At 46.3% G+C, this 27,792-nt stretch overlaps 1 protein-coding gene across 2 annotated transcripts; it reads left to right on the forward strand.

Annotated features, from left to right (window-relative positions):
• Positions 1-13: 13 nt before the first annotated feature.
• On the forward strand, positions 14-27,792 carry lsm3 (LSM3 homolog, U6 small nuclear RNA and mRNA degradation associated). Of its 2 annotated transcripts, none has more exons than XM_067998367.1 (4): positions 14-87; positions 17,143-17,253; positions 25,142-25,237; positions 27,473-27,792. In XM_067998367.1, exons 1-4 carry the CDS (start codon positions 67-69, stop codon positions 27,551-27,553), a joined length of 309 nt encoding a protein of 102 aa, XP_067854468.1. In that variant the 5' UTR covers positions 14-66; the 3' UTR covers positions 27,554-27,792. The 2 variants fall into 2 exon arrangements, with proteins under 2 accessions (XP_067854468.1, XP_067854467.1); XM_067998366.1 differs by lacking the exon at positions 14-87 and adding an exon at positions 8,399-8,452.

Consider the following 27,792-nt stretch of genomic DNA (forward strand, 5'->3'; position numbering starts at 1 on the left):
TGCGCGGGTACTGGTGGGGGTGGGGGGGTGCGATCTCGCGTGAGTTCGGCTGATCGGATTCGAATCATGGCGGATGAAGTGGAGCAGGTGAGAGGAGGAGGAGGAGGAGGGGGGGGAGGAGGAGGAGGGGGGGGAGGAGGAGGAGGGGGGGGGGAAGAGGAGAGGGGGGGGGGAAGAGGGGGGGGGGGGGAGGGGAGGGGGAGGGGAGGGGAGGGGAGGGGGGGGAGGGGAGGGGGAGGGGGAAGAGGGGGGGGGGGGGGAGGGGGAAGAGGGGGGGGGGGGGGGGGGGGAGGGGGGGGGGGGGGGGGGAGGGGGAAGAGGGGGGGGGGGGAGGGGGAAGAGGGGGGGGGGGGAGGGGGAAGAGGGGGGGGGGGGGAGAAAAAGAAAGGCTGTGAGAGTGAGGGAGGGGGGAAGAGTGTGAGTGTGTGAAAGAAAGAGAGAGGGAGGGTGTGAGAGAGAGAGAGGCAGAGAGAGAAAGTGATGGAATCAAGGAAATAACTTGTTTATATATACATTTATATATGTAGAATTGTAGAATCATAGAAAGGTTACTGCACGGGAGGAGGCCATTCGGCCCATTGAGTCCGTGCTGGCTCTATGCAAGAGCAATCCAGCTAGTCCCACTCCCCCGCCCTATCCCCGTAGCCCTACAATTTTTTTGCTATCAAGTATTTATCCAGTTCCCTTTTGAAGGCCATGATTGAATCTGCCTCCACCACCCCCTCGGGCAGTGCATTCCAGATCCTAACCACTCACTGTGTAAAAAAGTTTTTCCTCATGTCACCTTTGGTTCTTTTGCCAATCAGCTTAAATTTATGTCCTCTGGTTCTTGACCCTTCTGCCAATGGGAACAGTTTCTCTCTATCTACTCTGTCTAGACACCTCATGATTTTGAATACCTCGATCAAATCTCCTCTCAACCTTCTCTGTTCCAAGGAGAACAATCCCAGCTTCTCCAGTCTATCCACGTAACTAAAGTCCCTCATCCCTGGAATCATTCTAGTAAATCTCTTCTGCACCCTCTCTAAGGCCTTCACATCTTTCCTAAAGTGCGGTGCCCAGAACTGGACACAATACTCCAGTTGTGGCCAAACCAGTGTTTTATAAAGGTTCATCATGACTTCCTTGCTTTTGTACTCTATACCTCCAGTTATAAAGCCCAGGACCCCATATGCTTTTTTAACTGCTTTCTCAACCTGCCCTGCCACTTTCAATGATTTGTGCACATATACCCCCAAACCTCTCTGTTCCTGTACCCCTTTGAGTTGTGCCCTCTAGTTTATATTGCCTCTCCTCGTTCTTCCTACCAAAATGTATCACTTCGCATTTTTCTGCGTTAAATTTCATCTGCAACGTGTCCGCCCATGCCACCAGCCTGTCTATATCCTCTTGAAGTCTATCACTATCCTCCTCACTGTTCACTACTCTTCCAAGATTTGTGTCATCTGCAAATTTTGACATTGTTCCCCGTCACGTCCAAGTCATTAATATATCTCAAGAAAAGCTGTGGTCCCAGTACCAACCCCTGGGGAACACCACTGTACACCTCCCTCCAGTCTGAAAAACAACCGTTCACCAGTACTCTGTTTCCTGTCACTTGGCCAATTTTGTATCCATGCTGCTACTGCCCCCTTTATTCCACGGGCTTCAATCTTGATGACAAGCTTATTATACAGCACTTTATCAAACACCTTTTGAAAGCCCATATACACCACATCAACCGCATTGCCCTCATCTACCCTCTCTGTTACCTCATCAAAAAACTCTTATCAAGTTGGTTAAACACGATTTGCCTTTAACAAATCCGTGCTGGCTTTCCCTAATCAATCCACACTTTTCCAAGTGACTGCTAATTCTGTCCCGGATTATCATTTCTAAAAGTTTCCCCACCGAGATTAAACTGACTGGCCTTTGGTTGCTGGGTTTATCCTTACACCCTGTTTTGAACAAGGGTGTAACATTTGCAATTCTCCAGTCCTCTGACACTAAGAAAAAATGGTAATAACATTTTAACATTTGCCAGAAAAAGTAGCAAGCCTGAGGATTGGCAGCAGTTTAGAATTCAGCAAAAAAAGACCAAGAGATTAATTAAGAGGGGAAAAATAGAGTATGAGAGTAAACTTGCAAGGAACATAAAAGTGGACTGTAAAAGCTTCCACAAGTATGTAAAAAGAAAAAGATTAGTGAAGACAAATGTAGGTCCCTTACAGTCAGAAACGGGAGAATTTATAATGGGGAACAGGGAAATGGCAGAGCAATTAAACAAATACTTTGGTTCTGTCTTCACGGAAGAGGACACAAATAACTTCCCAGAAATGCGAGGGAACCAAGGGACGAGTGAGAAGGAGGAATTAAAGGAAATTAGTATTAGTAAAAAAAATAGTGCTGGAGAAATTAATGGGATTGAAAGCCGATAAATCCCCAGGGTCTGATAATCTGCATCCCAGAGTACTAAAAGAGGTAGCCGTGGAAATAGTGGATGCATTAGTTGTCATCTTCCAAAATTCTATAGATTATGGAACAGTCCCTGCAGATTGGAGGGTGGCAAATGTAACCCCACTGTTTAAAAAAGGAGGGAGAGAAAACAGAGAACTACAGACCGGTTAGCCTAACATCAGTAGTAGGGAAAATGCTAGAGTCTATTATAAAGGATGTGATAACAGGACATTTAGAAAATATCAATGGGATTAGACAAAGTCAACATGGATTTATGAAAGGTTAATCATGTTTGACAAACCTACTGGAGTTTTTTGAGGATGTAACTGGTAGAATAGATAAGGGAGAACCAGTGGATGTGGTTTATTTGGATTTTCAGAAGGCCTTTGATAAAGTCCCACATAAGAGGTTAGTGTGCAAAATTTAAGCACATGGGATTGGTGGTAATATACTGGCATGGATTGAAAATTGGTTAACAGACAGGAAACAGAGAGTAGGAATAAACGGGTCTTTTTCTGGGTGGCAGGCAGTGACTAGTGGGGTACCGCAGGGATCAGTGCTTGGGCCCCAGCTATTCACAATATATATCAATGATTTGGATGAGGGAATTAAATGTAACATTTCCAAGTTTGCAGTATAATGTGGATAAATGTGAAGTTATCCACTTCGGAAGGAAAAACAGATAGATTTGGGAATGTTGATGTACAAAAGGGACCTGGATGTCCTTGTACACCAGTCGCTGAAAGCAAACATGCAGGTGCAGCAAGCAGTTAGGAAGGCAAATGGTATGTTGGCCTTCATTGCAAGAGGAATTGAGTATAGGAGCAAGGATGTCTTACTGCAGTTATACAGGGCCTTGGTGAGACCACACCTGGAGTATTGTGTGCAGTTTTGGTCTCCTTACCTAAGAAAGGATATACTTGCCATCGAGGGAGTGCAGCGAAGGTTCACCAGACTGATTCTTGGGATGGCAGGACTGTCGTATGAGGAGAGATTGGGTCGACTCGGCCTGTATTCACTCGAGTTTAGAAGAATGAGAGAGGATCTCAATGAAACATATAAAATTCTGACAGGGCTAGACACACTGGATGCAGGGAAGATGTTTCCCCTGGCTGGGGGGTCCAGAAAGAGGGGTCACAGTCTCAGGATACGGGATAGGACATTTAGGACTGAGATGAGGAGAAATTTCTTCACTCAGAGGGTGGTGAACCTGTGGAATTCTCTACCACAGAAGGCTGTGGAGGCCAAGTCACTGAATATATTTAAGAAGGAGCGAGATAGATTTCTAGACACAAAAGGCATCAAGGGGTATGGGGAGACAGCAGGAATATGGTATTGAGATAGAGGATCAGCCATGATCATATTGAATGGTGGAGCAGGCTCGAAGGGCCGAATGGCCGACTCCTGCTCCTATTTTCGATGTTTTTACCCCCATATCTAAGGATGTTTGGAAGATTATGGCCAGTACCTCTGCAATTTCCCCCCTTAGTTCCCTCAGAAACTTAGGATGCATCCCATCCGAACCAGATGTCGTATCTACTATAAGTGCAGCCAGCCTTTCTAGCACCTCCTCTTCAACTATTTTTGCCCATCCAGTATCTCAACGACATCTTCTTTTCCTGACTTTGGCAGCATCTTTCTTCCTTGGTAAAGACAGATGTAAAGTACTCATTTAGTACCTCGGCCATGCCCACTGCCTACATGAGCAGATCTCCTTTTTGGTCCCTGATCGGCCCCACCCCTCCTCTTGCTACCCGTTTACTGTTTATATGCCTATAGAAGAGTCATAGAGTCATACAGCACGGATAGAGGCCCTTCGGCCCATCGTGTCCGCGCCGGCCATCAAGCCCTGTCTACTCTAATCCCATATTCCAGCATTTGGTCCGTAGCCTTGTATGCTATGGCATTTCAAGTGCTCATCCAAATGCTTCTTGAATGTTGTGAGGGTTCCTGCCTCCACAACCCTTTCAGGCAGTGAGTTCCAGACTCCAACCACCCTCTGGGTGAAAAAGTTCTTTCTCAAATCCCCTCTAAACCTCCCGCCTTTTACCTTGAATCTATGTCCCCTTGTTATAGAACCCTCAACGAAGGGAAAAAGCTCCTTAGTATCCATCCTATCTGTGCCCCTCATAATTTTGTACACCTCAATCATGTCCCCCCTCAGCCTCCTCTGCTCCAAGGAAAACAAACCCAATCTTCCCAGTCTCTCTTCATAGCTGAAGCGCTCCAGCCCTGGTAACATCCTGGTGAATCTCCTCTGCACCCTCTCCAAAGCGATCACATCCTTCCTGTAGTGTGGCGACCAGAACTGCACACAGTACTCCAGCTGTGGCCTAACCAGTGTTTTATACAGCTCCATCATAACCTCCTTGCTCTTATATTCTATGCCTCGGCTAATAAAGGCAAGTATCCCATATGCCTTCTTTACCACCTTATCTACCTGTTCCGCCGCCTTCAGGGATCTGTGAACTTGCACACCAAGATCCCTCTGACCCTCTGTCTTGCCTAGGGTCCTCCCATTCATTGTGTATTCCCTTGCCTTGTTAGTCCCTCCAAAGTGCATCACCTCGCACTTTTCCGGGTTAAATTCCATTTGCCACTGTTCCGCCCATCTGACCAACCCATCTATATCGTCCTGCAGACTGAGGCTATCCTCCTCGCTATTTACCACCCTACCAATTTTTGTATCATCAGCGAACTTACTGATCATACCTTTTACATTCATATCCAAGTCGTTAATGTAGACCACAAACAGCAAGGGACCCAGCACCGATCCCTGTGGTACCCCACTGGCCACAGGCTTCCAGTCACAAAAACAACCTTCGACCATCACCCTCTGCCTCCTGCCACTAAGCCAGTTTTGTATCCAAAGTGCCAAGGCACCCTGAATTCCATGGGCTCGTACCTTCTTGACCAGTCTCCTGTGGGGGACTTTATCGAAGGCCTTACTGAAATCCATGTATACCACATCCACTGCGTTACCCTCATCCACACGCCTAGTCACCCCCTCAAAAAATTCAATCAAATTAGTCAGACATGATCTTCCCTTGACAAAGCCATGTTGACTATCCCTGATTAATCCTTGCTTCTCCAAGTGGAGACTAATTTTGTCCTTCAGAATTTTTTCCAATAATTTTCCTACCACTGATGTTAGGCTCACTGGCCTGTAGTTCCCCGGTTTTTCCCTACTCCCCTTCTTGAATAATGGTACTACATTAGCGGTTCTCCAGTCCTCTGGCACATCCCCTGTGGCCAGAGAGGTTCTGAATATATGTGTTAGAGCCCCCGCAATCTCCTCCTTTGCCTCACACAGTAGCCTGGGATACATTTCGTCCGGGCCTGGGGATTTATCCATTTTTAGGCCTGCTAAAACCGCCAATACCTCCTCCCGCTCGATGTTAATATGTTCGAGTATATCACAGTCCCCCTGCCGTATTTCTATGTCTACATCGTCCTTCTCCATAGTGAAAACAGATGCAAAAAATTCATTTAGAACCCCTCCTACATCTGCCGGCTCCACACACACATTGCCATTTTTGTCCCTAATGGGCCCTATTTTTTCCCTAGTCATCCTCTTACCCTTAATATACTTATAAAACATCTTAGGATTTTCCTTTATTTTGCTCGCCAGTGTTATTTCATGGCCCCTCCTTGATCTCCTAATTTCTTTTTTAAGTATCCCCCTGCACTTTTTGTACTCCTCTAGGGCTTCCTCCGTCTTTAGCCTTTTGTATCTGCCAAAAGCCCTCCTTTTTTTCCTAATCCATTCTCGTATATCCCCTGACATCCAAGGTTCCCTGGAGTTCTTGGAACCACCCTTGACCTTTACGGGAACATGTTGCCATTGTATGGTCTCAATCTCCCTTCTGAAAGACTCCCATTGCTCCGATGCGGATTTTCCTACAAGCAGCTGATCCCAGTCCATTTTGGCCAGATCCTGCCTTATCCTATTAAAATCGGCCTTCCCCCAATTTAGAACCTTTATTTCCGTCCCCTCCCTATCCTTTTCCATGACCACCTTAAATCTCACCGAATTATGGTCACTGTCATCAAAGTGCTCACCTACTAGCACTTCTTCCACTTGGCCGGCCACATTCCCTGGAATTAGGTCCAGTACCGCCCCCTCTCTTGTAGGACTTTCTACATGCTGGCTCAAAAAGCTCTCCTGGATGCACGTTAAGAATTTTGTACCCTCTAAGCATTTTACACTCTGAGTATCCCAGTTAATATTGGGGAAGTTGAAATCCCCCACTATTATTACCCTATTATTTGCACAATTTTCTGAGATTTGCCTGCATATCTGTTCCTCTATCTCCCCCTGACTGTTTGGGGGCCTATAGTACACTCCCATCAAAGTGCTTGCCCCCTTTTTGTTTTTAAGCTCCACCCATATGGCCTCATTAGAGGAACCTGCTAATATATCATCCCTCCTTATGGCAGTAATTGATTCTTTAATTAATATTGCGACCCCCCCTCCTCTTATACCTCCCCCTCTGTCTCGCCTGAAGATTCTGTACCCCGGAATATTGAGCTGCCAGTCTTGCCCCTCCCTCAACCATGTCTCTGTGACAGCAACAATATCATACTCTCATGTGTTTATCAACACCTTCAGTTCATCCACCTTATTCGCAAGACTCCTTGCATTAAAATAGATGCCATCCAGCCTTGCCCTCACATATTTGCCCTGTCTTCCAAGCTGACTTGTTTTTTTCTCTATATTTGGCTGCACATCACCCCCTATTGTAGCTCCACTCTGTATCCCATCCCCCTGCCAAGTTAGTTTAAACCCCCTCCAACAGTGCTAGCAAACCTCCCCGCAAGGATATTTGTCCCGCTCTGGTTCAGGTGCAACCCGTCCGACTTGTACAAGTCCCACCTTCCCCAGAAGCAGGCCCAGTGATCCAGGAAACTGAAACCCTCCCTCCTGCACCAACTCTTTAGCCACGCATTCATCTGTTCTATCCTCCTATTTCTATACTCACTAGCCCGTGGCACTGGGAGTAATCCAGAGATTACAACCTTTGAGGTCCTGCTCTTTAATCTGCTACCTAGCTCCCTAAATTCTTGATGCAGGACCTCATCTCCCTTCCTACCTATGTCGTTGGTCCCAATGTGGACCACGACCTCTGCCTGCTCACCCTCCCCCTTGAGAATGCCCTGCAGCCGCTCAGTGACATCCATGACCCTGGCACCAGGGAGGCAACAAACCATCCTGGAGTCACGTTTACGGCCACAGAAACGCCTGTCTGTTCCCCTGACGATAGAATCCCCTACCACTATAGCTCTTCCACTCTTTTTCCTCCCAGCCTGTGCAGCAGAGCTACCCCTGGTGCCAGGAAGTTGGCTGCTGCTGCCTTCCCCTGATAAGTCATCCCCCTCAACAATATGCAAAGCGGTATATTTGTTTGAGAGGGGGACGGCCACAGGGGACCCCTGCACTGCCTGCCTGCTCCTCTTACTCTGCCTGGTGGTCACCCAATTACTTCCTGCCTGTACAACCTTTACCTGCGGTGTGACCATCTCACTAAACGTGCTATCCACAACGTTCTCAGCATCGCGAATGCTCCTTAATGAATCCATCCGCAGCTCCAGTGCCGCAATGCGGTTTGTCAGTATCTGCAGCTGGATACATTTCCCGCATACATGGTCGTCAGGGACACCGGAAAGGTCCCTGATTTCCCACATAGAGCAGGAAGAGCATAACACGGGGCTGGGCTGTCCTGACATGACTTACCCTTTAACTAATTAATTCAAATTAAATGAATCCCACCAATTTCACTTCAATTAAAAGGTATACTCAAGGGCCCTTGCTGAACAGCAGTCCCCCACTACACAACAGAGACCCGAGAATCCACAAACTCTAACCTTAGACAAATTCAGCAGGAAAATACTCACCAGCCAATCACTTACCTCTTCCTTGGTGACGTCCCATTTGGATTACTTTTTGCTTCTTATTTATCTTAGGTCCAGGAGTTAAGTCCCTGTGATGTCGCACAGTGGTTGTCTCTTGGTGCAGGTCTGCTGCTGCTTTTATTCCACAATCTCAGTCTTCTACTCTCAGATCCACTGCCGCTCTGCGGGAAAAGTTAGGAAAAGCAAGGCAAAGCAGCACCTCCTTCCCCCACTTCACCGAACTCCCACACTTCCCGAGCTCTCAGCACACTGTGTATCCCTTTTTTGTTGGCCGTCAGTCTATTCTCATACTCTCTCTTTGCCCCTCTTATTTCCTTTTAGAGAGAGAGAGATGGAGAGACAGAGAGTGTGAGGGAGAGACAGGGGGATAGAGCGAGATGGGGACAGGGAGAGAGACTCAGAGACCCGGAGGGAGGGAGAGAGCGAGTAAGATAGACCGCGATATGGGGGGGGGGGGGGGGGGGGGAGGGGAGGGGAGGATGGAGACGGAGAGAGGGGCGAGATATTCAAATGGAGGCACAGGTAGACAGAAAGAGACAGACATGTGTGTGAGGAGGTTGAGAGAGACAGTTAAAGCTAGCTCAGTTAATTTTAAATCTGAGATTAATAGATTTTTGTTAAGCAAAGGTATTAAGGGATATGAGGCTAAGGCGGGTATCTGGAGTTAGGTCACAGATCAGCCATGATGTCATTGAATGGCGGAACAGGCTCGATGGGCTAAATGGCCTCCTCCTGTTCCTATGTTCCTAGATGGAAGAGAGAGAAAGGGACAGAAAGAAACGCATTGAGACTGAGAAAGACTTGCATATAAATGGGAACTGGAAAAGAGAGAGAGAGAAGGTGGAGGAGAATAGAAATGGAGAGGCAGGAGGGGCACTACTGCTACTTTCATATGGCAAGAGAGGTGATTAGCAGTGGCGTTCAAATAACCAAGCCCAGATTGGTGAACCAGTGGGTAGCTTCGGAAGTGGCTCATAGAATCATTGAAAATTTACGACACAGAAGGAGGCCATTCGGCCCATCGTGTTCGCGCCGGCCGAAAATGAGTCACCCACTTTCCAGCACTTGGTCCGTAGCCCTGTAGGTCACGGCACTTCAGGTGCACATCCAGGTACTTTTTAAATGAGTTGAGGGTTTCTGCCTCTCCCACCCTTTCAGGCAGTGAGTTCCAGACCCCCCACCACCCTCGGGGTGAAAATAGGGAAATAGGTCTTTCCTATCCACTCTATCTAGGCCCCTCATAATTTAGTACACCTAAATTAAATCACCCCTCACCCTCCCCTGTTCCAAAGAGAACAACCCCAGCCTATCCAATCTTTCCTCAGCTAAAATTCTCCAGTCCTGGCAACATCCTCGTAAATCTCCTCTGTACCCTCTCTAGTGCAATCACATCTTTCCTGTAATGTGGTGACCAGAACCGTACACAGTACTCAAGCTGTGGCCTAACCAGTGTTTTATACAGCCCAAGGTAACCTCCCTGCTCTTATATTCTATTCCTCGGCTAATAAAGGAAAGTATCCCGTATGCCTTCTTAACCACCTTATCTACTGTCCTGCTACCTTCAGGGATCTATGGACATGCACTCCAAGGTCCCTCACTTCCTCTACACCTCTCAGTATCCTCCCATTTATTGTGTATTCCCTTGCCTTGTTTGCCCTCCCCAAATGCATTACCTCACACTTCTCCTGATTGAATTCCATTTGCCACTTTTCTGCCCACCTGACCAGTCCATTGATATCTTCCTGCAGAGTACAGCTTTCCTCCTCACTATCAACCACACGGCCAATTTTTGTATCATCTGCAAACTTCTTAATCATGCCCCCTACATTTAAGTCCAAATCATTAATATATACCACAAAAAGCAAGGGACCTTGTACTGAGCCCTGTGGAACCCCACTGGAAAAGCCTTCCAGTCACAAAAACACCCACTGCCATTGAGCCAATTTTGGATCCAACTTGCCATTCTCCCTTGGATCCCATCAGCTTTTACTTTTTTGACCGTCTGCCACGTGAGACCTTGTCAAAAGTCTTACTAAAATCCATGTAGACTGTATCAAACATGTTACCCTCATCGACCCTCCTTGTTACCTCCTCACTGGGGGCACTGATTTATAATGTGGTCCATAGGGGGAAGAGAGAGATGGAGGGACAAGGAGAAGGGGACAGTGGGAGGGGCCCTCACTGAGGTACTGAGGGAGAGATTGAAGGAGAGGCAGTGAGCGGAGAGATAAAAACAGACTGACGGAGGGGAAGAGAAAAAAGATTCCAAGGGGGATTGAAGGGACAGAAGTGAGACAAATAAGGATATGGTGGGAGGGAATGAAGGGGCGATTGAGATGGTCGGACAAATATTGAACCAGAGACTGAGGGAGAAAGTCAAATGTTCTGTGGGGGCCCAGATGAGTGAAGGTGTGAGTGAGAGGCACAGACAAACATGGGCACACAATGAAGGAGGAAGTATAGTCTTGCAGATGAGATTAAATAAATTTGAAATATTTAAGGTCTGTATGATTGGAAAAAGCCGTTTCTTTCTCTGGAAGGTGGACTTCTGCTATAAGGGAATGGACAAGATGCTACGATCTTGTTATTTAGCCATTTTTATAAGTTGGTTCCTGTGCTTGAGAGCGAGGCAGACAGGTCACTTCATGCTTTTTTTTAAGGTACCGCATTGTAGACTATGTTGAAAGTACAAAAAAGATTTATTAGGATGACACCAGAACTGAGAGGTTAATAACCATCAGGAAAGGCTGAACAGGCTGGGGCTCTTTTCTCTAGAAAAGAGAAGGCTGAGGGGCGACCTAATAGGGATCTTTAAAATTATGAAGGGGTTTGATAGGGTAGGCGTAGAGACGATGTTTCCATTTATGGGGGAGTCCAAAACTAGGGGCCAAAAATGTAAGATAGTCACTAATAAATCCAATAGGGAATTCAGGAGAAACTTCTTTACTGAAGAGAGTGATTAGAATGTGGAACTCGCTATCACAAGGAGTAGTTGAGGCGAATAGCATCGATACATTTAAGTGGAAGCTGGATAAACACATGAGCGAGAAAGTTATGTTGATAGGGTTAGATGGGGGGGCTCGTTTGGAGCCATAAACTCCGCCGTGGACCAGTTGGGCTGAATGGCGTGTTTCTGTGCTGTACATTCTATGTAATTCTATGTACCGTGTTCTGTGTTTACCAGTGAGAAAGACAGCTCCCATTTTGGGAACACGTGGAAAGATATAGGCTAACCAGGGACAATCAACATGGATTTATAAAGGGCAGGACGTGCTTTAGCAGTTGAATCCTTTGAGGAAATAACAAGGCTTATTGATGAAGGAGATGCATCATGCAGCGATTTGTCAGGAAGATTCAGGCCCATGCTCTTAAAGGTGAAATGGTGAAATGAACAGGGAGCTGGCTGAAAGGTAGAAATTGGAGAGCAGGAGTAAGCGGATGTTTTTTGGATTAAGATGTAGACTGGAGTGCCTGAGGGATCTGTTTTGGGATTGCTCTATCCATCGATGTAAATGATTTGGAAATGAGCATAGAGGGAATAATAACAGCAGGCTTGGCAAACTGTGAGGAGTGTTGGAGGGCATAGACAAATTAGGGGAACAGGCAGGTTATAGAATCATAGAATATTGCAGAATAGGAGACCATTCGGCCCATTGCATTTGTGCTGGCTCTCTGAAGGAGCTAACGTTTAGTCCTATTCCCCTACCTTTTCCCCATAGTTTTTTAAGATTTTCTTTTCAAATATCTATCCACATCTGTCTTAAAGAGCTAATATGGATTCTGCTTCCATCACTATCATGTCCTAACAACCCTCTGCATAGAAAAACATTTCTATCAAGTCTCAGTGTTTTGATAAATTTATGCCCTCTAGTTATCGACTCACTGAACAGTGGTTAGAGTTTTTCCCTATTTACCTTATCAAAAATCGTTATGATTTTAAGCATCTATCATATCTCTTAACTTTCTTTGTTCTAATGAAAAGAACCCCAGTTTTTTGTAGCCTCTGATCTCTGGTATCATAGTGAATCTCTTCTGCACCCTCTCCATGATCTTGATATCCTTAAACTAGACACAATATTCTAACTGCTGCCTAATCACTGATTTGTACAGGTTTAGTTTTACCACTTTGCTTTTGTAGTCTTAAGTTCCTACTTCTAAAACCTGGAATCCCATACGCTGTTTTTTGTTACAGCTTTATCAACTTGTTCTCCCACCATTGTGCATCTGAACCCTTAACTCTCTCTACGCCTCTACTTTTGAAGTTTTAGCATTTAGTATATATGACCTCCTTATTCTTCGTCCCAAAATGTGTCACCTCATATTTCTCCACTATTAAATGTCATCTGACAGCCCCACCTACTAACCCACGTCCTGAAATCACTTGATGTCCTCTTCAGTTAGTCTCTCACTCTCTGTTTGTTGGCTGCAAATTTTGATATTATGCCCCCGTACCCAAGTGCAGATCCGCAGTGGTCTTAACGCTGACCCCTGGGAGCACACCAATGTTTACATCGCTCCAGTCCCAAAAAACATCCATGCATCATGACTCTCTTTCCTATGCATGCTGTCATGCTCCCTTTACCATGTGCATTAATTTTATCAACAAACTTCCTATGCAGCACCTTATCAAATGCCTTTTGAAAATATACACACACACAGCATGGGTGGCCATGGATAGATAGCCTGAAGGATCCCACTGACCCTCACTGTAACTTCCTTACTCTAACCATATCCAAGGAACAAGCAGCTCTTGAAAGCCGAGCTGAGCTGCATTGAACCCAGAGAAGAAGGCACTGGCTCAGACAGCAACTGAAACCATGACTTAGTACAGTACCTCTGTTTTGTCATTCCTCAAATTCAGTACAGGTGACTTTCAATTATTAAACATCTCAGATGGTACCTGTTCCATTACCAGGAGCTGTGCCATGTGACTGACCTGAGAGAGTATTCATTTCCTTTGTATTTGCAGTGGCATCAGTTACCAAGAATTAAATTGATCAGGATGAGAGGTCACTTCTATATATAGTACTTCCTGGGCAGTAATGGTATTGACTGGTTTGCATGTCATGACACCACATCAGTTAAAATGACACGAGGTAATCTGTAAATGGGTTTTGTAATACAATATGATGAATATTCTGGTATTGTGTGTGTATATATAATATATATATTCACACATTTTTTAAAAAACCTTGCCACTTGGTGGTGCTGTAGACTAAAATGTTGGACCAACACATGGAGATTTTATAAACACCCACCAGCATATTGCAAAGATCTAGCAGAGTTTCTGGGTATCCGTTGACTTCCATTTTTATAGCATTTTATCACATTGTCTCAAACTCTTGGAGTTAAGTAGCTGTTACGTGGGCAAACTTAGCAGCAACATCCTACCGCAGCAATGGGACGAGAAATCATTTCATTTGTTTCTTTAAAATTTGTGTCTTCCTTGGTCGTACTGCAGCCTTGAAACAAACTCGAGGCAAGCTGTCAATACAAAGAAAGACTTAAATTGGGGCTCTTTTAATTAGAACAACGCAGATCACGGGGCGATATGATAGAAGTGTTTAAAATTATGAACGGATGGGACAGGGTAGGTAAATGAGTAAGCAGAGACCCATTTGTTTCCCCCACAGTGGAGACGGCACCTCACACCCCATACAAGTACTCTATTGGATTCCAAGTGGCATGAGAGCCAATGATGCAGCTTCATGTCAGAGAAGTCTTCCCCTGTCTCTCTTTCCTCTTAAAGGTGGAGACAGAGGCTTAGGGCCTAGGCAGCTGAAGGCGCGGCCGCCAATGTGGAACGATTTAAAATTGGGGATACGCAAGAAGCAAGATTTGGAGGAGCGTAGAGATCTCGGAGGGTTGTAAGGCTGGAAGAGGTTCAGAGATAGGGATCAAACCTGTTGCCTTCCTGGTCTGGCTCAGTCTTACATCGAGCAGCGCATCTAACCACTGAACTGTCAGGAGGAAGTTTTCCACTTCAGAATCTTCTGAGTGGGATCGAGAAAATATTGAACATGGGATTTGGTTTCTCTTAATGTTAGTGAACTGTTTGTTGCATTTCTCATAAGCCTGGAGTGAAATCTCAATTTATAGATGGTGGGAGCCTCTCTGGGATTTTATTTAAAAGGTGAATCCAGAGCTTGATTAATTTTGTTTGATTAACAACGCACTGGTTCATTAGTAATCACTTGTACATGAGTTAACCCTGAGCCAGCCTGAGTTGAGCAACTGGTTTGAGTCCAGTTTGTGCTCCTTGGGACCTGAAGCTGCCCCAGCTGTATTGCCACTGTAAGTAGGTGGTGTAATAAAAACGCTTGGAGTAACCAGACTTTATCAGATATGTAATGTGAATATATAATGTTTTGCTGTTGTATGCCAGCTGTGTTCTGCAGTAAATACTTTTATTTAAATGTTTCCAGTGAATCTAAGCAGCTCATCAATCTTGAATCGTAAGCTGTTTAAATATCCAAATATTGTTATTTAGCATGTTGATATTGGGAATATTGCATGTGAGCCAGTATGTTTTAATGTGTAATACATTACTCATGTGATACCCTTAATTCACCTCCCTAAATTGGGTGAATGGGATCTGACACAGAGTCAGGTTCCACATGTACACTGATACCAGCTCTACCTCTCCATCACCTCTCTCAACCCCTCCAGTGCCTCTGTTGTCAGACTGCTTGTCCCATATCCAGTTCTGGATGAGCTGCAATTTTCTCCAGTTAAATGTTGGGAAGACCAAAACCATCATCATCGCAAACTCCATACCCTTGCCACCGATTCCATCCCCCTCCCCGGCAAGTATCTCGGGTTGAACCAGACTGTTTGCAACCTTGCCGTCCTCTTAACCCCATGCTGAGTTTTCGACCCCCATATCCTCTCCATCAAGACCGCCTACTTCCACCTCCGTAACGACTCCCGCCCCTGCCTCAGCAGCTGCTACAACCCTCATCCATGCCGTTGTTACCTCCAGACTTGACTATTCCAATGCTCTCCTGGCCGGCCTCCCACCCTCCATCAATTTCAGCTCATCCAAAACTCTGCTACTTATATCCTAACTCGCACCAAGTCCCGTTCATCCGTAACCCTGTGCTCACTGACCTACATTGGCTTCCGTCCACCAACCCCTCAAATTTAAAATTCTCATCCTTGTGTTTCAATCCCTCCGTGGCCTCACCCCTCCCTATTTCTGTAACCTCCTACAACCCTCCGAGATCTCTGCGATCCTCCAAATCTGGCCTGTTCCGCATCCCCGATTTTCATTACTCCACCGTTGGCGGCCGTGCCTTCAGCTGCCTAGGTCCTACACTCTGGAATTCCCTCCCTAAACCTCTCTACCTTCTCTCCTCCTTTAAGACCCTCCTTACAACACACTTCTTTGACCAAACTTTTAGTCACCTGTCCTAATCTCTCCTCAGCTTCGATCTTTGATCAAAGTTTACTGTTTCTTTCCTTGGAGAAAAAAAAATTCAGATCAGCCATGATCTAATTGAATGGCGGATCAGGCTCGAGGGGCTGAATGGCCTCCTGCTGTTGCAATGTTCCTGTTACGCTTCTCTGAAGCGGCTTGGGATGTTTTTCTATGTTAAAGGCACTATATAAATGCAAGTTGTTGTTAAATTGCTCCCTCTCCCAGTGTCTGACTTGTAACCACCAGCAGTAAAGACTAGTACTGCATGGCTAAAGATTCTCTCTAGACAGAACCCAAATCAGGAAGGACAAGATCTATAATTGTGAGATTCAAACCTTCAGTCACTTCCCCTAACTCTTGGAGATTTATTTTACATTAAAGTGTGTGTGTGTGTGTGTGTGATATCTAACGCACAGGCAAGCAGTGGGAAGCTTACCAGTGATCCTTCTGTTTTAAAGTCCAGTAGTACCCCTGCGCATGGTTGAGTCTCTAATCTTTGCCACTGGTAGCCCACACCAGAGCGCTCTAGACTTGGTAAGTGGGATGTGTCCCTAAGCGGGGAGAGTTTACACTGAGCGTTAAGCGAACAGAAGCTCCACAGATGGGTATAGATTTCCCAGTAGTTTAAATTGTAATCCCTCAAACATGGTGTTGGGTGCCTGTGTGTGTCAAGACACTTGGCTGATCAGAGGGTGACAATCTAGCACACAGATATCACCAAATAATCTTAGAGATAGTCATCTAGTGCTGGGTCCTTCTGCAGTCTGAAACCTTTCCTATCTACAAAGCTCTCTGACCTCGGCCTGTATTTACGCAGAAACAATTAAACTTCTTGGCTGCAAAGAGACACTGCTCCACCTTAGCAGAACAATGCATAACCACCTCCAGTTCTACAACCCTCCGAGATCTCTACGCTCCTCCAATTCTTGCCTCTTGTGCTACCCTGATTTTAATCGCTCCACCATTGGCGGCTGTGCCTTCAGCTGCCTAGGCCCTAGGCTCTGGAATTCCCTCCCTAAACCTCTCCGCCTCTCTTTCCTCCTTTAAGACGCTCTTTAAAACCTTCCTCTTTGACCAAGCTTTTGGTCACCTGTCCAAATACCTCCTTATGTGACTAGGTGTCAATTTTTGTCTGGTAATTGCTCAATGAAGCGCCTTGGGACGTTTTACTACATTAAAGGTGCTATATAAACGCATGTTGTTGTTGCATTGTGCATTATACGGTATTATAGTCCTGTCCTTATAAAACAGTGTATAACCTGACTTGACATGAACAGCACTTTACTGAAATCACAGCGACAGCACTGCAATACAATATGTCCCTTCAAATGTTTCTCTTCTGCTAAGACTGTTTTTTGCTCCTTCCATGTCAGCCGCAAACTACCAACACTGTTGAAGAGCCTCTCGATCTGATCAGGCTTAGTCTGGACGAGCGGATTTATGTGAAAATGAGAAATGATCGCGAACTTCGGGGCAGATTACACGTGGGTAACCGGTTGGATTATTTCAGTGTCGTATTAATAATTGCTGTACAGTAGTATGGTGATTAAATTACTGGACTAATAATCCAGAGAATGTGAGTTCACATCCTATCATTGGCAGTTTCAGAATTTGCTATCAGTAAAAGTGACTATGAAGCTGTTGGATTTTCATAAAACTAGTTCAATAATGACCCTTTGGGGAAGGAAACCTGCCGTCCTCACCCGGTCTGGGCCTATATGTGACTCCACTCCCGCACCAACATGGTTGACTCTTAATTGCCCTCTGAAGTGGCCTAGCAAGCCCCTCAATTGCTAAGGAAAAAAAGCCCACCACCATCTTCTCCGAACAGTGAGGGATGGGCAATAAATACCGGCCTTGCCAGCAGCACCCACATCCCCAGAATGAATAATTGTCCTGTTGTCTTGATTTGTTTTTAAACTCCGACCTTCCCCCGCTCGTGAATGGTTCAATGAGACCTTCATCGAGATAGATTAACACTGTGAACGCTGTCACACATGACTCGACCTGCGACAAAGCCCCGAGGCGGTCTGTTCCACCAGAGGATGTAAGAGATTTAAATCCTGAAAAAATAAACAAATGCCGGGAATGCAAAGCAGGTCTAACAGCATCTGAAACGACGGGTCAGTGGGTTAGCTGGACCCTGGACAACCTTCTGTGAAATTCCAGCATTTGACTATCGCTTGAGAGGATGTGAAGCATTCCCTGAGCGTCTTGAGTTGGTATCACTGATCCTGGTTTCTGTGCAGGTTGATATTTTAAATCTTCAGTGTGCAGAGGAGATTTACCAGAATGACCCCAGGGATCAGGACCTCAGTTAGATGGAGAGACTGAAGAAGCTGGGGTTGTTCTCCTTAGAGCAGAGAAGGTTAGGAGATTTAATAGAGGTGTTCAAAATGATGAGGGGTTTTGAAAGAGTAAATAAGGAGAAACTGTTTCCAGTGGCAGGAGGGTCGGTAACCAGAGGACACAGATTTAAGATAATTGGCAAAAGAACCAGAGGGGAGATGAGAATTTTGATGAGCTGGAAATGCACTGCCTGAAAGGGTGGTGGAAGCAGATTCAAAAGGGAATTGGATCTCTACTTCAAAAGGAAACATTTGCAGGACTATGGGGGAAAAAGCAGGGGGAGAGTGGAACTAATTGCTAGCTCTGTTAGAGAGCCAGCACAGGCATGATAGGCCGAATGGCCTCCTCCCATGCTGTATGATTCTATGGTTATTTGCTAAAATGCATAATCGGTAAAAGCTTTTAAAAATAGAATGCATTAGTCCATGATTGGTGTAAACGCAGTGCTGACACCCACTTCTAGCAGCCGATTAAACACTGTCCGACGGGGTCACCTTAATCAGGGTCACTGATTTTCCAGTACAGAAACAGGCAGAATTGCAAATTGCTATTCCAAATCATCAGTAAAAAAAATCCTGGAAGCTCATAACAAAAATGGAATTTGATTTGTTTCCCTAAATTAGTAGCCCTGATTCACTGGGAATAATAACCTGTATATCATGAGCAAAGCAATTAGTTTTCCATCTTGATGGAAAAACAGAATGTAATTCCCCAAAACGCTGTTTAAAAATGCTCGTCCCACATGACTTATTCAGTCACTGGACCAGAGGGCCCCGATTTATGACTACTGGAAAAAGCTGTGCATTGGATGCCATAAACACATTTAATTTTACTGCCATTTCCTGTGTGGGTTGGTTCCGTTGAAGGCTTTGCAGAAAATGATACTTTCAGAAAGAAACATGACACAGTTCATAGGAGAAAAACTAGCATTTAGAAAAAAAATCTGTAGGTGTCTCTGGTATTAGAATATTGAATTCCACATGGAGTAGGAGGCAGTGACTTCAAAATTACACTGGCTGGGAGAAGCAATGTGATAGCAGAAGAAAAAAAACAAAAAATAAAATGTGCATGGGTCGGGAAAGAACATTGCCTGGAACACAATGAGAAAAAGAAAGCGCTTTATAGCTAATGAAGTACTTTTGAACTGTAGTCACTTGTAATGTAGGAAACGTAGCAGCCAATTTACACACAGCAAGCTCCCACAAACAGCAATGTGATAATGACCAGATAATCTGTCGGTTGAGGGATAAATATTGGCCAGGACATTGGGGAGAACTCCCCTGCTCTTCTTCGAAAATAGTGGCTGTGGGATCTTTTACGTCCAACTGTGAGGGCAGACGGGGCCTCGGTTTAACGACTCATCTGAAAGACAGCACCTCCGACAGGGCAGCATTCCCTCAGTACTGCACCGGAAGTTTTTTTAAATTCGTTCATGGGATGTGGGCGTCGCTGGCGAGGCCGGCATTTATTGCCCATCCCTAATTGCCCTTGAGAAGGTGGCGGTGAGCCACCGCCTTGAACCGCTGCAGTCCGTGTGGTGAAGGTTCTCCCACGGTGCTGTTAGGAAGGGAGTTCCAGGATTTTGACCCAGCGACAATGAAGGAACAGCGATATATTTCCAAGTCGGGATGGTGTGAGACTTGGAGGGGAACGTGAAGGTGGTGTTGTTCCCATGTACCTGCTGCTCTTGTCCTTCTAGGTGGTAAAGGTCGCGGGTTTGGGAGATGCTGTCGAAGAAGCCTTGGCGAGTTGCTGCAGTGCATCCTGTGGATGGTACACACTGCAGCCACTGTGCGTCGGCGGTGAAGGGAGTGAATGTTTAGGGTGGTGGATGGGGTGCCAATCAAGCGGGCTGCTTTGTCCTGGATGGTGTCGAGCTTCTTAAGTGTTGTTGGAGCTGCACTCATCCAGGCAAGTGGAGAATATTCCATCACACTCCTGACTTGTGCCTTGTAGATGGTGGAAAGGCTTTGGGGAGTCAGGAGATGAGTCACTTGCTGCAGAATACCTGGCCTCTGACCTGCTCTTGTAGCCACAGTATTTATATGGCTGGTCCAGTTAAGTTTCTGGTCAATGGTGACCCCCCCAGGATGTTGATGGTGCGGGATTCGGCGATGGTAATGCCGTTGAATGTTAAGGGGAGGTAGTTAGACACTCTCTTGTTGGAGATGGTCATTGCCTGGCACTTGTCTGGTGCGAATGTTACTTACCACTTATCAGCCCAAGCCTGGATGTTGTCCAGGTCTTGCTGCATGCGGGCTCGGACTGCTTCATTATTTGAGGGGTTGCGAATGGAACTGAACACTCTGCAATCATCAGCGAACATCCCCATTTCTGACCTTATGATGGAGGGAAGGTCATTGATGAAGCAGCTGAAGATGGTTGGGCCTAGGACACTGCCCTGAGGAACTCCTGCAGCAATGTCCTGGGGCTGAGATGATTGGCCTCCAACAACCACTGCCATCTTCCTTTGTGCTAGGTATGACTTCAGCCACTGGAGAGTTTTCCCCCTGATTCCCATTGACTTCAATTTTACTCGGGCTCCTTGGTGCCACACACGGTTAAATGCTGCCTTGCTGTCAAGGGCAGTCACTCTCACCTCACCTCTGGAATTCAGCTCTTTTGTCCATGTTTGGACCAAGGCTGTAATGAGGTCTGAATCCATGTGGTCCTGGCAGAACCCAAACTGAACATCGGTGAGCAAGTTATTGGTGAGTAAGTGCCGCTTGATAGCACTGTCGACGACACCTTCCATCACTTTAATGATGATCAAGAGTAGGCTGATGGGGCAGTAATTGGCCAGATTGGATTTGTCCTGCTTTTTGTGGACAGGACATAGCTGGGCAATTTTCCACATTGTCGGGTAGATGCCAGTGTTGTAGTTGTACTGGAACACTTGGCTAGAGGCGCAGCTCATTCTGGAGCACAAGTCTTCAGCACTACAGCCGGGATGATGTCGGGGCCCATAGCCTTTGCTGTATTCAGTGCACTCGGCCATTTCTTGATATCACGTGGAGTGAATCGAATTGGCTGAAGACTGGCTTCTGTGATGGTGGGGTTATCTGGAGGAGGCCGAGATGGATCATCCACTTGGCACTTCTAACTAAATTGTCGACCTGGATTATGGGCTCAAGTCTCTGGAGTGGGACCCATGATCTTCCGTCTCAGAGGCGAGAGTGCTGCCCACTGAGCCACGGTTGACACCTGAGAGTTCCTGGTTTGAGTATTTAGGTTATTTCATGAAAATAACTTTTTGCACAAAGAGCTGTTAGAATATGGAATACATTACCACAAGTTGCCACTGAAGTCAAGCTAATGTCATTTAAAAGGGAATCAGATAAATAGTTAAAGGAAAAGATTGGAGCAAAGTAGGATTATAGTAGATACCTCCGATGTGGAGCTGGCAATTGCACAATGGGTCACATAGCCTCCTGCGCTGAAAGTTTGTTACGGAAAAGGAGACAACACTGCATCATGAAAGATATCATTGTATGTAACACCGGCATATTCTGTTCTCTCCAGGGAGTTAACGTTAATTGACCTGTGGTGTTGCACATCAGGAGTCGAGCCCAAGTGCAGTCTTCAGCTGAAGCTGAGCAAGGGATTATTGGACCAGACTGTGCGGCTATAATTCTATCCTTATTTTTTTATGTTTCCATTAGAGGTTCCTATGTCCATATTTATAATGGAAATTGCCTATGTAAACTTGTCACGTTGTAATTACCCTCCTGCCAGAAGTGACGCTGCAGCCTCTTCACTAGCAGGAGTATAACTGCAGTGGGAATAGTTTTTTGGAAATTCATTCATGGGATGTGGGCGTCGCTGGCAAGGCCAGCATTTATTGCCCATCCCTAATTGCCCTTGAGAAGGTGGTCGTGAGCCGCCTTCTGGTGGTGAAGGTTCTCCCACAGTGCTGTTAGGTTGGCAGTTCCAGGATTTTGACCCAGCTACAATGAAGGAACGGCGATATATTTCCAAGTTAGGATGGTGTGTGACTTGGAGGGGAACGTGCAGGTGGTGGTGTTCCCATGTGCCTGCTGCCCTTGTCCTTCTAGGTGGTAGAGGTCGCGGGTTTGGGAGGTGCTGTCGAAGAAGCCTTGGCGAGTTGCTGCAGTGCATCTTGTAGAGTGCGCTGGTGGTGGAGGGAGTGAATGTTTAAGGTGGTGGATGGGGTGCCAATCAAATGGGCTGTTTTGTCTTTGATGGTGTCGAGCTTCTTGAGTGTTGTTGGAGCTGCACTCATCCAGGTAAGTGGAGAGTATTCCATCACACTCTTGACTTGTGCCTTGTAGATGGTTGGAAGGCTTTGGGGAGTCAGGAGGTGAGTCACTCGTTGGAGAATACCCAGGCCCTGACTTGCTCTTGTAGCCACAGTATTTATGTGGCTGGTCCAGTTAAGTTTCTGGCCAATGCTGACCCCCAGGATGTTGATGGTGGGGGATTCGGCGATGGTAATGCCATTGAATGTCAAGAGTAGATGGTTAGACTCTTGTTGGAGATAGTCGTTGTCTGGCACGAATGTTACTTGCCTCTTAATCAACCCAAGCCCGGATGTTGTCCAGGTCTTGCTGCATGCAGGCACGGACTGCTTCATTATCTGAGGGGTTGCAAATCGAACTGAACACTGTGCAATCATCAGCGAACATCCCCACTTCTGACCTTGTGATGGATGGAAGGTCATAGATGAAGCAGCTGAAGATGGTTAGGCCTAGGACACTGCCCTGAGGAACTCCTGCAGTGATGTCCTGAGGCTGAGATGATTGGCCTCGAACAACCTCTACCATCTTCCTTTGTGCTAGGTATGACTCCAGCCACTGGAGAGTTTTCCCCCTGATTCCCATTGACTTCAATTTTACTTGGGCTCCTTGGTGCCACACTTGGTCAAATGCTGCCTTGATGTCAAGGGCAGTCACTCTCACCTCACCTCACCTCTGGAATTCAGCTCTCTTGTCCTCGTTTGGACCAAGGCTGTAATGTCTGGAGCCGAGTGGCCATGGCAGAATCCCAACTGAGCATCGGTGAGCAGGTATTTGGTGAGTAAAGTGCTGCTTGATAGCACTGTCGACGACACCGTCCATCATTTTGCCGATTGAGTGAGAGTAGACTGATGGGGTGGAAATTGGCTGGATTGGATTTGTCCTGCTTTTTGTGGACAGGACATACCTGGGCAATTTTCCACTTTGTTGGGTAGATGCCAATGTTGTAGCTGTACTGGAACAGCTTGGCTAGAGGCACGGCTAGTTCTGGAGCACAAATCTTCAGTACTACAGCTGGCATGTTGTCAGGGCCCATAGCCTTTGCTGTATCCAGTGCACTCAGCTGTTTGTTGATATGACGTGGAGTGAATCGAATTGGCTGAAGACTGGTTTCTGTGATGGTGATGATCTCGAGAGGAGGCCGATTTGTATCATCCACTCGGCACTTCTGGATGAAAAGGTTGCAAACGCTTCAGCCTTGTCTTTTGCACTCACGTGCTGGGCTCTGCCATCATTGAGGATGGGGATGTTTGCGGAGCCTCCTCCTCCCCTTAGTTGTTTAATTGTCCACCACCATTCACTTGATCTGATCTGTTGGTTGTGGAATCGCTTAGCTCTGTCTATAGCATGCTGCTTCCGCTGTTTAGCATTCATGTAGTCCTGTGTTGTAGCTTCACCAGGTTGGCACCTTATTTTTTAGGTACGCCTGGTGCTGCTCCTGGCATGCTCTTCTACACTCCTCAGTGAACCAGGATTGATCCCCTGGCTTGTTGGTGATGGTAGAGTGAGGAATATGCCAGGCCATGAGGTTACAGATTGTGGTGGAATACAATTCTGCTGATGGCCCACAGCACCTCATGGATGCCCAGTTTTGAGGAGCTAGATCTGGTCTGAATTTATCCCAATTCGCATTGTAGTAGTGCCACACAACACGGTGTCCTCAGTGTGAAGATGGGACTTGGTCTCCACAAGGACCATGCGGTGGTCACTCCCACCAATACCGTCATGGACAGGTGCATCTGCGACAGGTAGGTTAGTGAGGACGAGGTCAAGTAAGTTTTTCCCTCGTGTTGGTTTTCTCACCACCTGCTGCAGGCCCAGTCTGGCAGCTATGTCCTTCAGGACTCTGCCTGCTTGGTCAGTAATGGTGCTACCGAGCCACACTTGGTGATGGATATTGAAGTCCCCCACCCGGAGTACATTCTGTGCCCTTGCTACCCTCAGTGCTTCCTCCAAGTGGTGTTCAACATGGAGGAGGACTGATTCATCAGCTGAGGGAGGGCAGTAGGTGGTAATCAGCAGGAGGTTTTCTTGTCCATGTTTGACCTGATACCATGAAATGGGGTCCGGAGTCAATGTTGAGGACTCCCAGGGCCACTCCCTCCTGACTGTATATCACTGTACCGCCACCTCTGGTGGGTCTGTCCTGCCGGTGGGACAGGACATACCCAGGGATGGTGATGGAGGAGTCTGTGACGTTGGCTGAAAAGTATGATTCTGTGAGTATGGCTATGTCAGGCTGTTGCTTGACTAGTCTGTGGGACAGCTCTCCCAATTTTGGCACAAGTCCCCAGATGTTAATGAGGAGGACTTTGCAGGGTCAACTGGGCTCGATTTGCCTTTGCCTTTGTTGGGTCCAGTCCCTAGTGTTATTACTTTTTGTAGTGGGATTGTACAACTGAGTGGTTTGCTAGGCCATTTCACAGGGCAGTTAAGAATCAACCACATTGCTGTGGGTCTGGAGTCACATATAGGCCCAGACCGGGTAAGGACGGCAGGCTTCCTTCCTTAAAGGACATTAGTGAACCAGATGGGTTTTTACGACAATCCGGTAGTTTCATGGTCACCATTTGCACAGGCAGTTTCATTATAAATGTGAGCATAGGAATTTATAACAGAATAAGTTCACAAGTATGTGCAGACGCAAGATTTATAATTAATAAATATGGATATGTGCAAAATGCTGTCTTGATAAGTTTTTGTTTAACTCTTTTGAAGTTTCAAGTCGTCCCGTGCAATGAAACGCAAGTTCTCTTTGTAAATACAGGCCTACGATCAGCATTTGAACATGATTTTGGGAGATGTCGAAGAAACTGTTACGACTGTAGAAATTGATGAGGAAACGTACGAGGAGATATATAAAGTAAGTGCCTGCGTCTCCGTTCTGCCCTTTCCCCCTTGTGTTTATGATTTCATGCTCGTTGAAAAGAGTTCTACCTCCTATCATGGAACGTTGGGACTTCAGCATGTGACTTCAAATAGTTGGACAGTGTGTTCTTCTACCCCCTCCCCCCCCCAGCACTTTGTATTCAATCTCTGCTGTACTCATATGGAAGATGCTGTGGATTCCTAGCCCCTCCCAGGTAGAGGGATGGGTGGGATTTGAGGGGTTACACTCCTGTCAAGTCTTTACCAGTTCTTGGTTGAACCCTTGCGGTAGTGAAAGCCTGGGAACAGCACACCTGGGTGATGTGACTCAGTATTTCCTGTATGTAGAGAGCAGGTGACTGGTTACCAGCCCTGAACAAAAAACAATCTACCTTATCTACTGTAGTTAACAAAACACTTAAGGGTGTAGAAGGCTTGCTAGGCATCGTGGGTTGTTCCTTTCCTGTTGTTCTAGTGGAATTTCCAGAGAACATACTGGAATATGAAGAGTTGAGCAAAAGGCCAGACAGCTCATCAATCACACTCCTTCCACAGTCTATTCATTGCTTCCTCAGTCTTGGGCACTTTTCCATATGTACTTACTGGACCTGGAAGCACTTTTGAGCTCAAAAGCTTTACGTCTACAAAAGTGTTTCTGGAAACTCCCATGTATTTGAGAAGACTTCCACACGTGTCCTTGAAATACCCCAGAATACATTCAGTTGTTTTGTCGATAGTTGTTCCCCAGCATTTCTACCTCCTTTTAAAACAAAGTGCTGGCCCTGTTCCCTAAGGGGCAGACGATTGTAAACTCTCCAATTGTGGGTTGTGACTGAATGAATGGTTTATGAAAACTGCAAACACATTGTGACTTGTATATCAGATTTTGCCTCAGGCTAACCCGACTGTAGATCTCCTGATCGGAGACCTAGTCAGTGCAAGGAGCAGCGTTAACCCCTTGTTGGGTACTCATTACACCAGGGTCCTTCATACATCATCTCACTTTTGACTCCAGATTGGTTCAACTCTGGTTGTATCGTCAGGTTCACCAGTTCTTTGAGGCCCCTGCTGCCACTGTGTTGACGCACTGTTTAAAGGCACTCTGCGTGCAGCACGAAGCAGCAGGTAAAGTAACCTGGAATACCTGACTCGCAAGAAGATTAAGTCTTGACAAGGTGCTTGTGTGTTCGCGTCACTCATTAACCTTTTGTCAAGAGCCACAAAACTAAGCAGTATCTCGCCTGAGTGCCACTCTGGCACACTGCCACAGAGGGCAGTTGATGAGTGCAAGCCAATAACTTTCCCCCTACGGGCAGGGTGCGGTTAAAAACCCTTGGACAAATATTTCTGTTTAAGGTTTGCAAGCTGGGACGTGCTCAACAAATAGCATTTTGTTGCTGGCCTTTTGCTGAAGAGCCTGAAAAGGTGACTGAACTGCACTGAGTGCCACCTCAGTGAACAAGGCAATGGATGAAGCTGAGGGAGCAACAAGTCTACTGAGTGCTACAGATAATAGTGGGGGTTGCCAACCCTCCAGGATTGCCCTGGAGTCTCCAGGAATTGAAGATTAATCTTCAGGACACTGCTGCGAGCAAAAACCCCGGAAAAAAATCGAGTCATTAAACAAAATTAGTGTTTCTGTTTTCATTTTCATCTATTAATTATAAAAATATTGGAGATGGGGAAAATAGGCTGTTTCACTGACAGACAAGATTAATCCCACTGGGTAACAAAGACTGTTCCCTTTCCAATTGGCCGTGGGAAGGCAGCATGCCGAGGGGATGGACCAGTAGTGGGAGCAGGACAGTTCGTGGCGGGAGGTCACGTGATCAAACCTCCAGGAATACACCCAAGCAGGGATGGCAACCCCGTAGATGAGCGGAAGGTGAAATACAAGTGGGCCCCCGTGTTATAAGTACCAGTGACCTCGTCTGTTTTGAATTGGGAATACTGTAACTCACCTGAGACCTCTAGTGGCAACGAAAGTTCTGCAGCAATTCAACCGCACGGCAGCATTTCGAGTTCTGTACTTGGGCTTGTTGATCGCGCCCTCCCAGCCAACGCCGCCCGGTGCACGTTTAAAACACTGGATCCCATGGCTTTAAATGTCCTGTGTATAGAGCGCGTAGATAAACAGCAGGCAAGCAGCCTCCACTCCTGCAAGTAAATGCCTTAATCCGTCAAAAAAAAAATGATCTCAAACTTTTCTTCTTTTCCTTTTGCTCCCCAGTCCACCAAGAGAAATATCCCAATGCTGTTTGTCCGGGGCGATGGTGTTGTTCTTGTGGCTCCTCCTCTAAGAGTCGTTTAAACCCAACCGAACTGAACACTATGGACTGAACTTCAACATGTGATTATAATTTTCAGTTGATTGAGAAAAATGCTCCGATATTGTTTTTATTGAACATACTTCGAAGTTTCAATACCAAGGGCCGATGTATGCTTTTTTTTACAGATTATTTTTTAAGAGGAGTGTCCAGCTTGGGCTCTTGAGACGTAAATACAGTATTTTCATTTGATTTAATAAAGATTAACGCTCAACTTCTACGA

This window comes from Heptranchias perlo, chromosome 17 (genome assembly GCF_035084215.1).
Source record: "Heptranchias perlo isolate sHepPer1 chromosome 17, sHepPer1.hap1, whole genome shotgun sequence".
NCBI classification, from domain to species: domain Eukaryota; kingdom Metazoa; phylum Chordata; class Chondrichthyes; order Hexanchiformes; family Hexanchidae; genus Heptranchias; species Heptranchias perlo.

What these genes read in the sequence shown, in the direction of transcription:
- lsm3 (XM_067998366.1), top strand. Translation starts at nt 8,423, where the DNA reads ATGTCGCACAGTGGTTGTCTCTTGGTGCAG. An exon ending in AACTTCGGGGCAGATTACAC is followed by an intron (nt 17,254 to 25,141) that starts GTGGGTAACCGG and finishes TTGTAAATACAG; the next exon opens with GCCTACGATCAGCATTTGAA. An exon ending in CGTACGAGGAGATATATAAA is followed by an intron (nt 25,238 to 27,472) that starts GTAAGTGCCTGC and finishes TTTGCTCCCCAG; the next exon opens with TCCACCAAGAGAAATATCCC.